General features: G+C 41.8%; 1 protein-coding gene across 7 annotated transcripts in view; it reads left to right on the top strand.

Annotated features, from left to right (window-relative positions):
- The window catches only part of triob (trio Rho guanine nucleotide exchange factor b), a 99,580-nt gene that overhangs the window by 15,179 nt on the left and 70,794 nt on the right, over positions 1-13,607 (top strand). The window contains exon 1 of one of the 7 annotated variants that reach the window (XM_075465088.1): positions 4,589-4,947. The exons of 5 other annotated variants lie outside the window; for them this stretch is intronic. In XM_075465088.1, coding sequence (XP_075321203.1) covers positions 4,854-4,947 — 94 coding nt within the window. In that variant the 5' untranslated portion in view covers positions 4,589-4,853. Of the gene's footprint in view, positions 1-4,588; positions 4,948-6,015; positions 6,111-13,607 lie in introns of those variants that run through there. One more of the 7 variants, XM_075465090.1, reaches the window with a different exon arrangement.

Raw genomic sequence — 13,607 nt, 5'->3', positions numbered from 1 at the left:
ACAAATGCTGAGAGCTTCCGTTGAGTTTCCTTTTTTTTTTTGGCAGGAATTTGATTCCTGTTTGTGTTATACTTGAAATGGCACAAGAGAATGATTGACAAAAGTAGATCCTGAATTAATGTGTCTATTTGTGGCAGAGTCGGTAAGGGAGAAATGCAGGAGGTAACGAAAACCTGAATCCTTTTTCTTTGAAGAGTAGATTTTGCATCTCTCATCTTGAGGAAGCTGGGGTTTTTTTGGGTTTTTTTGCGGATGGAATCCCTCCAGTGCTGTCATGCTGCTCGCTTTATTGGTCGTTTGAGTGCAAAGGCAGCAGAGAAGAGCATGTAGGCATATCCATCCAGATCCTGTCTGCAGCCCCTAGTAAGTATGACATGATTCTACAAGGCTGTACTGAATTATTTAGAAATAGTTGAAGAGCAAAGTGCCACAGCAAGTGCAAATCGATTGGTGCCCAGTTCTTTTCATAAATGTTGTGTTTGGCGTCTTAACCAATTGAGAATGCGTTCATCTGAAAGATAGCATTTGGTTTCCTTTAAACTCTGCTCTACGCTTAAAGCAGCTTCTCAGCAGCGTCATAAGCATCTATTTCTGCTCTGCAGGCTAACTGATGTGAAATGCATTTGACCCATGTGATCACACCTCTCCTCCTGCAAATGCTTGTGTTTACATGGAAGTTGCTGTAACCAGAGAGCAGATCTATAAAGTGGCTGGGTTAGCATAATTTTCCCCGCTGTTATCAAAATGTAAAAACAAACGTAGGACATATTTTCTTGTGCGTTCCCAAGCTTAAAATCAACCAGAGCGTGGAGCTGGGCTAAAAATAATTTATTGATTCGATGATATGAATCTGGTAACGCGGCATTAAAAGCTACCGTAGGTAGTTTTAGCTGAACAGCAGCAACAACAAAAGCTGCACTGCATGAATGTTTAAACGTGGTTTAGCTGGAGTGCAGTGCAAAAACGAGAAAGACCTCAAGTCAGTGAAATATCAGCGCTCATCTCCGGAAAAAGTAAAGCTGTAGCAGTTGAATAGATGAGTAAATGTCATTCTTGTTTTCTATTGGCTACCCATGACCCTAAATGGAAAATGAGAAGCCTCTTGACCGTGAAAAAATATCAGTGACCCGTGAGCATTTAATCTTATAGCAGCTCGTCAATATGTATTTCTCTGCAGCTGGATGAGTGGAATATAAGGGTAAGGAATGTTGGGAATGTTCCCCTTTATGGATTCCTATCCTATTTCATGCTTTACTATCCGGTTTAGATGTTTGAAATCATGTTGATGCAGCCATGCATTAAAGTACCAGATTCTCAAAGGATGAAGCGAAGGAGCAGAAGTGATTTAATAGTTTTCTCTATATTATTTTCCCTCACATGTGTTTGACATTCAGTGCTAGATGGAAATAGCCAATGGGCTTTTTGAGTGATGTCCAGAGAGAAACCGCTGAGGCCCAAGCTTAAGAATACAGAAATGACAGAATGTGCTGCTCCTCGAGGTTTTTCCCGCAAGACATTTTTTGCGATTACTATTATGTTCCATGACAATTTTAGAAAACGCGTATGTATTCGATGATATTCCTTCAGAAAACCGTGAATAACTGTTTTGCCTGCAGGCAGGAGCCTCACTTGCCGACCATCGTTTTCTTTTCGTCAGAAGGAAAGTTAGGTTATTTGCATGTATTTACGTGCTATTAGCATTTCATTTTTTTGGTGTCACGTTGATTTGTGTCTTTTTTTTTTACCATTGAGAAAATCACACAAATGAGAAGCAAAGCATAACACCAATGTGTGTTCTGTCCTCTCTGTATGCCGTCATGGTCGAGTCCAGATTTAGAGGCAGTTCTGTGTTGTTTGTATACATTTGAGGCTCCACAGTCACAAAAGATGCAATTAAAAGGCTTGAAGAGCGCAATATGAGCCGTAATGTTTGTTTCTTTTTCTTTATGTCTTTCCCCACTTCTGTCTGTTTTCTTGTCTTTCTCAGCTTCCCCCTTGTCTCCTGGAGAATGGTTAGAAACCGAGACACTCGGGAGCCTGAACAAAATATGAAACTAACCCGATGAGATTAGATTTGGCGCTGCTCAACTGTCTAAATTGGTGTGAAATATTTCCCTCTGTAGAAATGCAGCTGTAAATCAACTGGCAAGTTGTAAACATGCTTCCATCAGTGCAGCGTATGCACTTTTCTTTTTTGTTGTTTTGGCACTTCAAATTGTAATTTTGAGCTCATGCAAATGAATCCTTTTCTCTGTGCTCCTCCTGTTGATCGCTCTCACTCTGTTGGCGTATTTGTGCACGCACGCACATGGTTATTCATGCATATAAGTCAGATGTTCCATCAGATAGTCTTGTGGGTGCCTGTTTTTATAAACCAGTTGCTTTCACTTCTGTAATAACAGTGAACAGCCATGGGATCCAATAGCCGCCCAGAGTATAGAGAAAGGCTACAGAGCCACAGCCTGTTGTTGCGTGTCTGCTGTGTGGATACTCAACCGTACATTAGCCTTTGTTGAGGACTAGTCTTGTGAAAATCTATTCACAGAGGAACGGTGTGACAGCAAGGGAAACGGAGAGAGGAGAAGCGAGGGGGAAATGGGCAGGACTGGAGATGACCAGAGAAAACTTTGGGCAGATGAGTGGACAACACTGATGAAGAGAATGTGATGGAAGGAAGAGGATAACGGAATAGATGGAGTTGGGAAGCAAGGTAGACAGGGCCAAAAGATGAAAGGAGAGGAGAAACGCACACACACACACAAATATAGGAACATGCATCATAAAACAATGACAAAACTACAAAAGAACTGTACACCGTGTGTCTTCCTCTGGGACCAGGCTCTGATTGCTGAACTTGTAAACAGGAACTATTCTGCTTTCAGCAAGCCGGCAGCTCTGCAGGTGCACACAAACTGTCACGCTAAAAAAAGCTGGATTCAGCTCAGAAGTAGTTCATTTTTCTCGCAGCCTTTATTTCAGGTTTTGCCTGCTTCCCTTTCTTTTATTCTAACAGCATTTGGCAGAAACGAGCCCCTGCTTTTCTCTGTTTACAGAGGGGGAAGAAAAAAAAGTCTCCCAAAGGCTCTTTTTTTCATTGAGATAAACAAACACTTCCAAGTGTAAATTATAGCTCCATCACAATGCTTGTTTACTGATTGATTTTTAAGTTAGCTGAGGTTCGTTGGAGTCATTAATCCTATTATCAGAGCTCAGCTGTCACTCTGTTGGCATCTGTCAGCTGAGACCATGGCGTGGCTGATCTGTTTCTGCTGCAGAACTGGGTGTTGGCCCTTGAGGTTTAGTCTAGGGATGCATGATATTGGAAGTTTTCCCATATCTAATATGCTTTTCCCAAAGTAATCTTGCGTGATGCCAACACATGTACAGATTTTAGTGTGTATTTGGGCATGTCGAGCCTACTCTTATCATGATTGCATAAAACACAGTGCTCAAAGTTTAGAAATACCACTATTCATTTAAAGGCTCCTCCCACTTGTATTGACGATGTGTTGATATCGTCGTTCATTCCAAGTTTGTTGCAAGAATGCCCTTATTAAATTCTGCTTGTACGCATTTGTTTAAGACATTTTCTCGCATTTTAAAAATGTATTCAAAAACTGTGTTTACTCATTGAGATGTCTCTTTATTGTGGCTCACATTGAAAGGGCTCGTAAAACACATGGATGGAAATGCGTCGTTCCTGTCACCACCTCTCTCTCCTACTGTCTGACATCATCTGTTCGCCCCATCTGCTTTGCACCACAACTGTCTAATGAATGACAGACAGCCGACACGGTGTCCTCTCAAGCACATTTCCTTTCTATCCTCCTTCAACCCGTTTCTATCGCCCCCTTTCTCCCGGAGACAGTTAGACACACAGTCGGCTGCAGATGTGCGCAGCCTCCTCTCTCCTCTCCCGGCTTGTCAAGCGTTAATCGCCCCGCCGGTTGTTTATTGGCTCGGTTCTGTTGTGCAGCAGGACAATCGGGTGGTTTGGTTGGAGTGGGCCGATGAATGGTGTTCCCGGAGCCGTACAAAGAGTCCTCCTCTCTGCTTCATTGATGTGTTGATGTGGCTCAACTGGCTGCCCAGTGAGGTCGTACTGTACACTGTTGTGGGTAGACAGATGCCTGTGGATACGTGGTGCTGAAAGGGACTTTTACACTTTGTCATTGCCGCTGTTCCTCTCACATTCACAGTGTTGCTGTGATACAAACATAACTTGGAGACGCTATTTAGAAGTTATAGAGAGCACCAGTGTTGGAGCGCAGAGAAGGCACAACTCCATTAACCATTTTTCTTCTTTTTAACAAGTTGGATGATAAATAAACGAGAGAGCACAATAGTTCCTCTCTGTGTTTCCGTGTGCACATACACGTGTTTGGACAGCTTCATAATCTGTCATTTCTTATTATTTTGGCATATAGTGAGGCCGTCTCGGACATCTAGAGACTATTATAATTATGTTGTTAGACCTCTGCAGTTCCAAAGACCTGACCTATTACACACTTACTCACCCGTTAGCATGTGCTTATTACAGCTGGCTCCGTCGCCGCCCCCGTCTCACTTTCTGAGAGGTGACAATCCCTCTCGGTTATTTATTCCAACAGGATCAGTCAGTCTCATTTGTATGACCCGGCTTGTTTGCTTACACGTACAGCCCTTTCAGCTCCGAGGCGATACATGGAAGACCAACACAGCTAATGTGTCTAGATATGCAACTGTTTGACTCATTTTCTCAAACTAAGAAAATAGCAGCTGAGGAGATCTAAAAGTTTTTACAGCCCCCACATCGAGAGCAGCACCTTTGGAAGCTCCTCTGAGTCTGTGGATTGTTATCAGTGACAGTGAACATGGCTGCTCTGACCATGTTGTTCCATTTACATTTCATGGGATTTCTCAGGGACAGGAAAGGTCGGCTGACAGCAGAGCCGGCTAACAAAACTGGTAGGTGGTACCAGAAAGTTCTGTAGTGGAACTACTAAAGGCTTAAATGTAGACGCGTGTTTTCCTTACATTTTGTTATGACGGATTTTGGTTGAATGCTGATACATAATAACAGTTTTGCTCACTAAATCTTGACTTCGTTTGGTTTTCCTCTTGAGCAGCATGTCTCGTAAACTCCTTTTAGAAATTGCAACCCCCTCGGTTTTTCCTTTTGAGAGTCAATCAAAAAGCTTAATTTCTCTCTTCATGTAAACATTGAATGAGCTCTTTATCATAGCCCTCAATCAGTTGGCTTTGTGAATAGCTGTGTAGTGGATCTACATGAGTATTTTACTCCAATTTAGTGACATAAAACAGATAATTTGGTCACAGGGAATTTAAGTGAAGATGTTGTTCTGATGTTTTTGAGGTTTATTGACGACGGTACTAGCTGTAATAAATGGCTTGTTTGATATGAGGCTTGGGCCCAAGACCCCTGTTTTTATATAGTTCTTAAAAATACTATTTCAGACGATTTTTGACAAATTTTGCACTGTCAGTGCATCAAAATATGAGTAAAGACAATTGAAAAGTGGAGAAGTACATTATTTAGAGTAAGACTCCTTTGATGGCTCAGTGCAAAAGCTCACTGTGACCAACAGCATCTGAGTATTAGTCAGAGAGAAGATTACAACCAATCATTATTAAAGCCTATTTCATCCGCAAATCCACCACCGACAACTGTTTGGCAGGCTTAACTTTTTTTTCCCCTGTGAGTAAATGGCCTGTCACACAGGGAGTTTCTGAGAAACTGTTGAATCCAAAGCAACACTTGTCACTAAATCTTGTTTTGGGGGCGGGGTTAGTAACATGGGGAGTTACTGTGAAGAAAAACCAGTTGGGGAAGGCAAAAAGGACCTGGCAGCGCCTTCGGCCTTCTGCAGCTCAGTGGGTGGTTGGGGCGTTGACCAGTATATGGCACGGCTGTTGTTCACTTTTCTTACCGACTTACTACAAATGAGCAGTTAGCAAGCTTAGGACTAGTAGAACAAAAACCGCTGTAAGTCTGTGTAGGATGTAGATGTTTGGACCCGTTTGTTGCTGGTTTTGATTCACAATGGCAGTGCTGGATAACCACAGCTGGCAATACGCCCAGGCTGGGAAAACCCTGATCAGACTATCAGGTAGGGTACGTTGTCATCCAGAATCCTGGATTTTTCTTAACAGCAGAAGTGAAGAGACAGGGACACCTCAGTGGGTCACAAATGCTCTTGAGGTCGGGAACATGATTGTATTGCTAACTATGGTGTCATTTTTTTATATTGTTTATTCGATACTGATGATCGAGTGTCTCGTTAGGCTTCATTTAGTATTTTGATCATTTACTTTTTTCCATGTGTTGTTGGTTCTGTTATTTGTTGGTTGTGATATCTGCATTTTGGAAAGTTTTGGGCCTTTTTTAGTGTCACCTCAACACCTGGAATATTGGTCATTTACGAATGGCTATCTAGTATTGCTTTCATCACTTTGTATTGCAATATATTGCGGTGACGGTTATTTGCTTTTATACAAGTGCCATCACTGTGTGCTTGTTAGAAAAAATGGAGCAGTAACGATAAGAAGCAGAGTATTACTTACTCATTGGCATAACTGTAAGTTATGTTGTTTGTCGTGTCTTTTTAGACAATGCACCTCCTTGCATAATGGCATAGATTCTCGCTTCTTTTAAGGTAAATGACGGAACTGCCACTATTTCCAGTCAGGGCCTCTGATTTTTAGATCTAAGCTTTAACTCAGTAATACCAGTGTCTCCTGTCAGAGAAGAGATGGGGAAGTGAATCATTAGATGACTGAATAATAAACGTCACCTAGACTTCTGAAGATACTCGTATCCTTGATAAAAATGTACCGTTTAGAACCAGTTCAGATGTTTGCAAAAAATGATGAATGAATAAACGAAGGCCTTGGTTTAAACACGCCTGCCATACTGCCGAGTTATCCAGAAATAACACAATTATAAGGAGACCTGAAGCGAACTAACAACTTACTGATGTGAATTGTGAATGTGAATTACTGAGGCTTTTGGTGGTGGGATCATGGTTTTGAACTTTTTTTTTTTCAGTATTTTATCGGGTGCGAAACTTTGATTATTTTCTGTCACTGCTCACAAGCAGAGTACTCTGTTCCACTGTGCCAGTGCAGCTTGTCTAAATGATTGTGGCTCATAAATTGATGTTCACAATGTTGGCAGCAGGTTTGATTCACACACCCTTTGCCTCCTCAGTCTATGTAAGTTATTTTATGTTGGAGTAAATGATAAAGTGCTTAGATCTTTGTAAAAGGCCCCACAAGTCATTCTTTTTTGCGCCTTGCCTCACGAGGCCTGTGTGAACACTGTTGTCTTTTTTACATAATTTGCAGTCCCCCTTTTGCTTGAGATGCCCTCTTTTCACTTTAGTATATGGGTCATTCTGCGCAGCTTGTGTTGTGCTGCATTGACCCATCACTATTTTAGTTACCCTTGCCTATAAATAGATTGAAAGCTGGTAGAGGGATACTGTACGGTCTTTGTTTACTGAATGTTAAGGGCATGCTATGAAAGGCAGCATCATGCTTGAACAGTTTGTAAGCCGGCACAGCTTCAGCTTGCCAGATAGCAAGTCAGTGCCAGGTGATGCTGAGACAGAGTGACCAGGACAGCTGGCCTTTGTCGTAAGCACAGGATGGACCTAGAAGTGCCTGTTAGGAAAGGTAAGCGAGAAGGCAAGCATTTGTCAGTAGAGTCAAGTTGAAGCTCTGATCAGGTCACCGGAGTTACGAGTATCATGAATTTTAGCAACAGTTTAAGTCCTTTTTTATGTTCCGTCCAGCTCAATTCCAAAACTTCGTGCCTGCAGTGCTAATGAATGCAGGTGTCTGAGGAGATGTTCTGCTGTGAGGCGATGAGGGGAAATGGAGCTATCTGTTACAGGGCGAGCGCTGCAGAATTAAATCACAGCTCTTCCAGCGGGGAAAGAATATATAAAGCTCCTGACATTTCTAAGTTTATAATGCATATGCCAGGCCTTGAGATAAAACTTGAAGTCATGGGTCCAAGTTATTACTTTTGGTGAAATGTTTGGAAATATTTGATCAATCAAAAAGGTTCACCTGGGATTGCTAAGCATTTTGTCCTTCTACACTAAAGCACACCAAGATGACCTTCTCACTTTTATTGTAGGATCAATAGAAAAGTTATATTCTAGACCATGTGACAGCCCAACTGTCATTGCACAATGCTGCCATTGTGTCCTAGCAGGCGTTGCCCAGGGAAACAAAAACACTGGATGACCCATCCAACTTTAAGGCCACTACAAACTCCAACTCCAGCAGCTGCTGATATCTCAACAACACATCTCTTTTCCAAAAGATGTTTCATTTGAAGTTATTTCCGTGAAAAAGTCTCACGGCCTTGATAGTGCATGGTTTATGACGGTCCAATTTCTTCCTTATGCGAGTGGGGATTTATCAGTATGCTAATGAGCTCCATTCACATCTCCCCATCTCAGCACTTCCTCAAAGTCTCCTCTGACTCTGCAAATCTCCCTTTGCTTCACTAATATTGTAAAGAAGAAACAGCATTCTTTCAAAAATGATCAGGGATTCTAACCCTCACTGACTGAGCACCAGAATCACAGGTTTTACACATAAGATGAACCTGCACCTTTTTCAGTGACACATCATTACATGGGGGTGGCTCTGCGTGGGACTTATCGTTCAAGAGGCGCCTGTGGTTTTTTTTGGACTGCAAATCTGTCCACCAGACTTGATACCATGGCCATCTGGGATTATAAATAGCCACAGGCGGATACCTCCGTAAAGGTATAAAATGAAAACCTGGCTGGAAAAAGCAGGCTTTTCCTGGCAAAAGCCGGCCTTCTTTGAACGACTCACTGCCCCGGCATCGTGTGAGCAAACACATGAAAAGAAACAACCTTATCAGACATTCCTGCTCGCACTTGCTCGTGTCTCTCAAATTAACTTGTTGGAGCAGCGTAATACCAAGCTGTTGATGGGTCAACAATTGTGAAACGGCCTCCTGAAAAACAAAGACTTCAGACCCGTCTCCTCTCTGCTATTTTTAATGGGACAATGCAGTGTCTCCAAATAGACTCAACTGCTGTAGTTTAGAATCTTTTGAGAAGACACGAATCTGGTTTCATGCTGTCACAGTCACGAGCAGATTACGTCACATGTGCCGTTTTAGGTAACAGAGGAATACACTCTCTTCTCCACCTGCTTGTGTTAGCTTCTCCTAACCTGCTACAGCCCCACCCGGCAAATAGTCAGGATTCGTTGGCGCTGGTTCCTCCAGATAATCTACGTAGAACATTCAGGCTGTCTGACCTCTCCAGATTGAAAGCAGAAATCTTCAGCCGTAATATTGATGGCTAACACGTTTTATAAAGCAGTTTACAAAGAGATTTGACTGACAAAGCAAGAGAAGGGTACCGAGAGAGCAAGACCAAAGTTAAAGTTAAATTCTGATCAAGTTTAAACAAGATGACAAATGACCCATCATGCTAAATGTTGTCATCATCAACACAAGGTAAATGATAAAAAGAATGCAAAGGCATAGGGTAGAATCAAGTCGATGAAAATGTGATATTTCTTCTTTGGATCTCGTGGCCACATTCAGCTTTGCTTTAAAAGTTTTTTGGCTTCTGAGAGAGGACATTTCAGAACAACATTGCGATTTGCCAAAAAAGTGCTGGCGAATGATACAATGGGTTGCCAGTAGTGAGGCCTAGAGGAGCTCAAAGAACGTCTGTAGTCAATAGAGTTGGCCGAGGGAGGGCAGAGTGGAGATGAGATGAGATGAGATGAGAAGCAAAACAAAAAAAAAGGGAGAATAAGAGATTTATAAATTGTACTCAAAGCTGATAAGTTGTTATTCAGGCTCACTAAGGTGTGAAATGAATATTGAATAGTCATAGACTAGTCATTTGTGTAGAGTAGACATACCATCATATAAGAACACATAAAGAACCTGTAATATTCCAAGTTGGATTTCAAATGCAACCTTACTACAAGTGGAATAACTAAACTCTGTATTTTATCAGGTGTGGGTTTCTTGGCTGAATCCAGTTTTCTTTTTTTCTACGAGTTGTGTTGCACTGTGCTATTGTGAGAGCGCAGATGTGACCACAGTGGTTCATTATACACTGTTGAAACTTTGACTGCACCCTTCTATGGTTGCACACACAGCTCAGTGAAGCAACCTTGACGTGCACATTCATAAGGCCACTGACCATTGCACTGCTCACACACTCAGTTGTACTGTATGGTTTGGATGGCCTTTCCAGAGCTGTTCCGCTCTCCTCTGACTGATAAGCTGCTCTTTCAAAGAGCTGTTAATCAGCAGGATATATTTAGGTGGAGAGGCAGATGTGCTTATTTTACTCATTCAGCCTAAATGTCTGTGGTTAGAACTCAATAATAAAATATTAAAACATATCACAGAGTGGTCAAGGTTTGCATTTGGGTCATTATTCTTGAGTATTACTGTGTTTCTGTTCATGCCCCAGTGATCATGACTATTTGATAACAGGGTCAGTTGATAAATGGATAATCAGCTTCAAGTAATGGGGAAAAAAATGCAAAAACATTTGTTTTCGCAGCTTTTCAAATTTCTCTTTTAGGCAACTACCCTCTTATTTAGACCCTATATAAACAACTTATTAGAAAAATGGACAGATGACGCAAACACAACATTGTTTTATCGGAAGGCGCCTTCCTACAGATGAGCCATTGGACATTTTAGCACAGTGTGAGAGCTTGACTGTGATGTTGGTTTTTGTTTCCACCCTTTCTCATTTGTCATGACTTATTCATAACTTTTTTTTTTTTTTTTGCTGTGCAGAGGGGTTAAGTCCAGGTCGAGGGGTTGCGGTGGGAGCAAAGTGTTATTTTTGCTGTAAGCCACACTGTAACAACAACAATATGAGAAATGGGATGAAAGTTGAGCTCACCACAGTCCCCAGGCCCCCTGCCAACCCCTGGATGAAGGTCACAGAGCCGGAGCATAATGGGGCAGAGGAGTTGCTTTGTGTGTGAGAAACAAAGAGAAAGACTGTTGCGTGTCGGTGAAAGAGTGTAAAAGAAAAAAAAGAGAGGAAAATACATAAACAAAGGGGACCTATATTTGGATAGATGAAAAGGAGAAAAAGAGAACTCTCGGTCATCTTTTTACCCTGTTGCACTGATGCAAAACACACTTGTTGTTGCTCTTGTCTGGGTTGTCAAAGTGATGCCGCCCTGTTCGTAACAGCCTATCATAGACATGAGCCTAAACAGTCGTAGTGCCCACAGCATGTGCAGAAGTGGCAGCTTGATTTCCTCAGAAACAAAGGGAGGACGAACAGAAGTAGAGCACAAATGTTCATCTTCATGTGGAAGAAAAATCATGAATGTGGACTGTGTGTTTTTTGAAACAAAACTGTTTGGTTTTCAAAAAAAAACACAGCTCAGAATCAATTTTTAATCATTTAAGTCAGCAGTACAATGTTTTTTCCCCTAAAAAAAAAAAAAGACTTACTTTTTACTTACTAAAGTCTTATTTCTTTTTTGTTAAACAGAGTTGGCTCTGAAACAATAAAGACTAAATGCAAACTTTTACTAAATGCCACAAGCAGAATGTTAAGCGGTATCTTGCTGTGAACGCTGGCCGTGGACAACGTTGGCGTCTCAGTATTACACTTGCTATTCTGAGTGTATAAATGTGTTCACAGTGACAAGTACAGCTAAATGCAGTGCACTGGGCTCAGTCCCAATCTCCCTCACAGACCTAACTGATGTCACAGCTGCAGTGCTTGGGTTGTGACTTCACGAGGGCTTGAAAGGGTATAAAAAGGAGGAACGGGACATTCTGTTGTCACGGCTCAAGTTGCCTGGAAACAACACATTACCACTGAAAAAAGAAAGCCACACATCCACCTTCTGTTTGTGTCAAACTGCTAGAAGTCGGGAAAACCTTGAACATTGTAAAACCTGTGCAAATTGAAAAAATACAAACACCTTTGCAAATCATGGAGTGATGAGCCACAACAGCCTGTAGCTAAATGCTATCACTTACACATAAACGTCCTTTCAGATTTCTTTCCAGCATCATCCATGTTTGGTTTGTGCATTACTTTGCTGGTGTTCGTTACAAAGAGATGACCTTAGAACGCACTGCACTTTTCACCCTCAATAGTCGCCATGTTGGCTACGTAACGGCAGGGGAGGCACCACAAAGCAATTTCACAGCACAGATTCCAGTGCTGACGACTTATTCTGTGTGACTTTGTCCAGTGTTTATTGAACAAAGAATAAAGACGTAGAGGACTAAATGGCAAATAACGAGAAGCCGTACTGACTAGGATTACTCTTGACACTTCTTCCTTTGTTGATTTTTGCAAATACCAATCTCCCACATTACCATTGAATGCAGCATCATAGGTGTAGGGAGCAAAAAGTTCAGATTTTGGTCAGACATTGATGATAAATGTGTTGTGGGCTTTGTTTGGTGTTTATGTGTGTTAAATGGTGTATTTGCTGTAGTGTTAGATTTGTGGTCATCGGCTTGAAAAGTTGGAATTATTCACAAAGCTCGAGCAGCAGATGTTGTGACATTTCCAGTGAGCGCACAGCTTTCCCTGTTTGATTTAAGACATCACTACCAAGTAGAAAAGCACACACCAAGAAAGTGAGTACATATTGCACGTATACTACATGCGAGTCTCTTTATGAAAATCTAGAAATTAAAACAAGGCGCGAGTACTTCCGATGAAAGTCATCTAGTGGACATTCAGGGCTGCGAGTTTCCCAGAAGACACTGATGTTCTTCTCTCGTATTGCGGTAACGACTTTATGTTGCGCTGAGGTGAATTCACTTAAGGATGTTCTGTGGCTTGTGCCCTGCTTCTCTTAAAATGTAACCACAAACCTTTTAAGGTTGGACATCCATCTGTCTGGTGGAGAACAATCCTGAGCTTTGCAAAGAGTGTTAGTCACACTGCAGCCCAGAGAAGCGCTTTTCTGAACACAAGCATATACATACACACACACACACACACACACACACACACACACATATATATATATATATATATATATATATATATATCAATACATACACACCAAAGATCAATGTTAATGTATACATGTCAGTGTTGAATATACAACAAGAGCCTGGTTATTTGTGCAACCTGCACAACTGCAAAGCTTGACTCACACAGACAGCAGTGAAAAACAATGGTGGGAGGTGAGGATGTGAAAGCTAGTGGACCGTCCTACAAGCAGCTCTACATCTATAGAGTATAGTGGCCTCGTGAATGTATCCGCTCTGGCATTTCCTCTGTTTCTGCACTGTTCCCTAAAAGCTCCCCGTAGTCTCAGACCATCCAAGTACGGACAAACTTGGCCAAACCATGCTGAGCAGGGTGACAAATGCAGCCCAGTTCTCCCCTTTCACACATTCTCAGCTCTGACCCAGTGGTGAAGCACGAACGAACAACTTGAAATCTATCGCAGTCAGAGACACTTTTAAGTGTATAATTGTAAAAATTATGCATCTTGTGTTTGACGAAAAAAAACACGATAAAAAAGCTTTTGCTGCATCTAAACTATTGAATACTGCTGAGTGGTCCAGGGCTGTGCGT

Source organism: Odontesthes bonariensis, chromosome 5, assembly GCF_027942865.1.
Source record: "Odontesthes bonariensis isolate fOdoBon6 chromosome 5, fOdoBon6.hap1, whole genome shotgun sequence".
NCBI lineage: Eukaryota > Metazoa > Chordata > Actinopteri > Atheriniformes > Atherinopsidae > Odontesthes > Odontesthes bonariensis.
The sequence above is the reverse complement of the archived record's forward strand: the minus strand, read 5'-3'. Positions and strand labels throughout refer to the sequence as shown.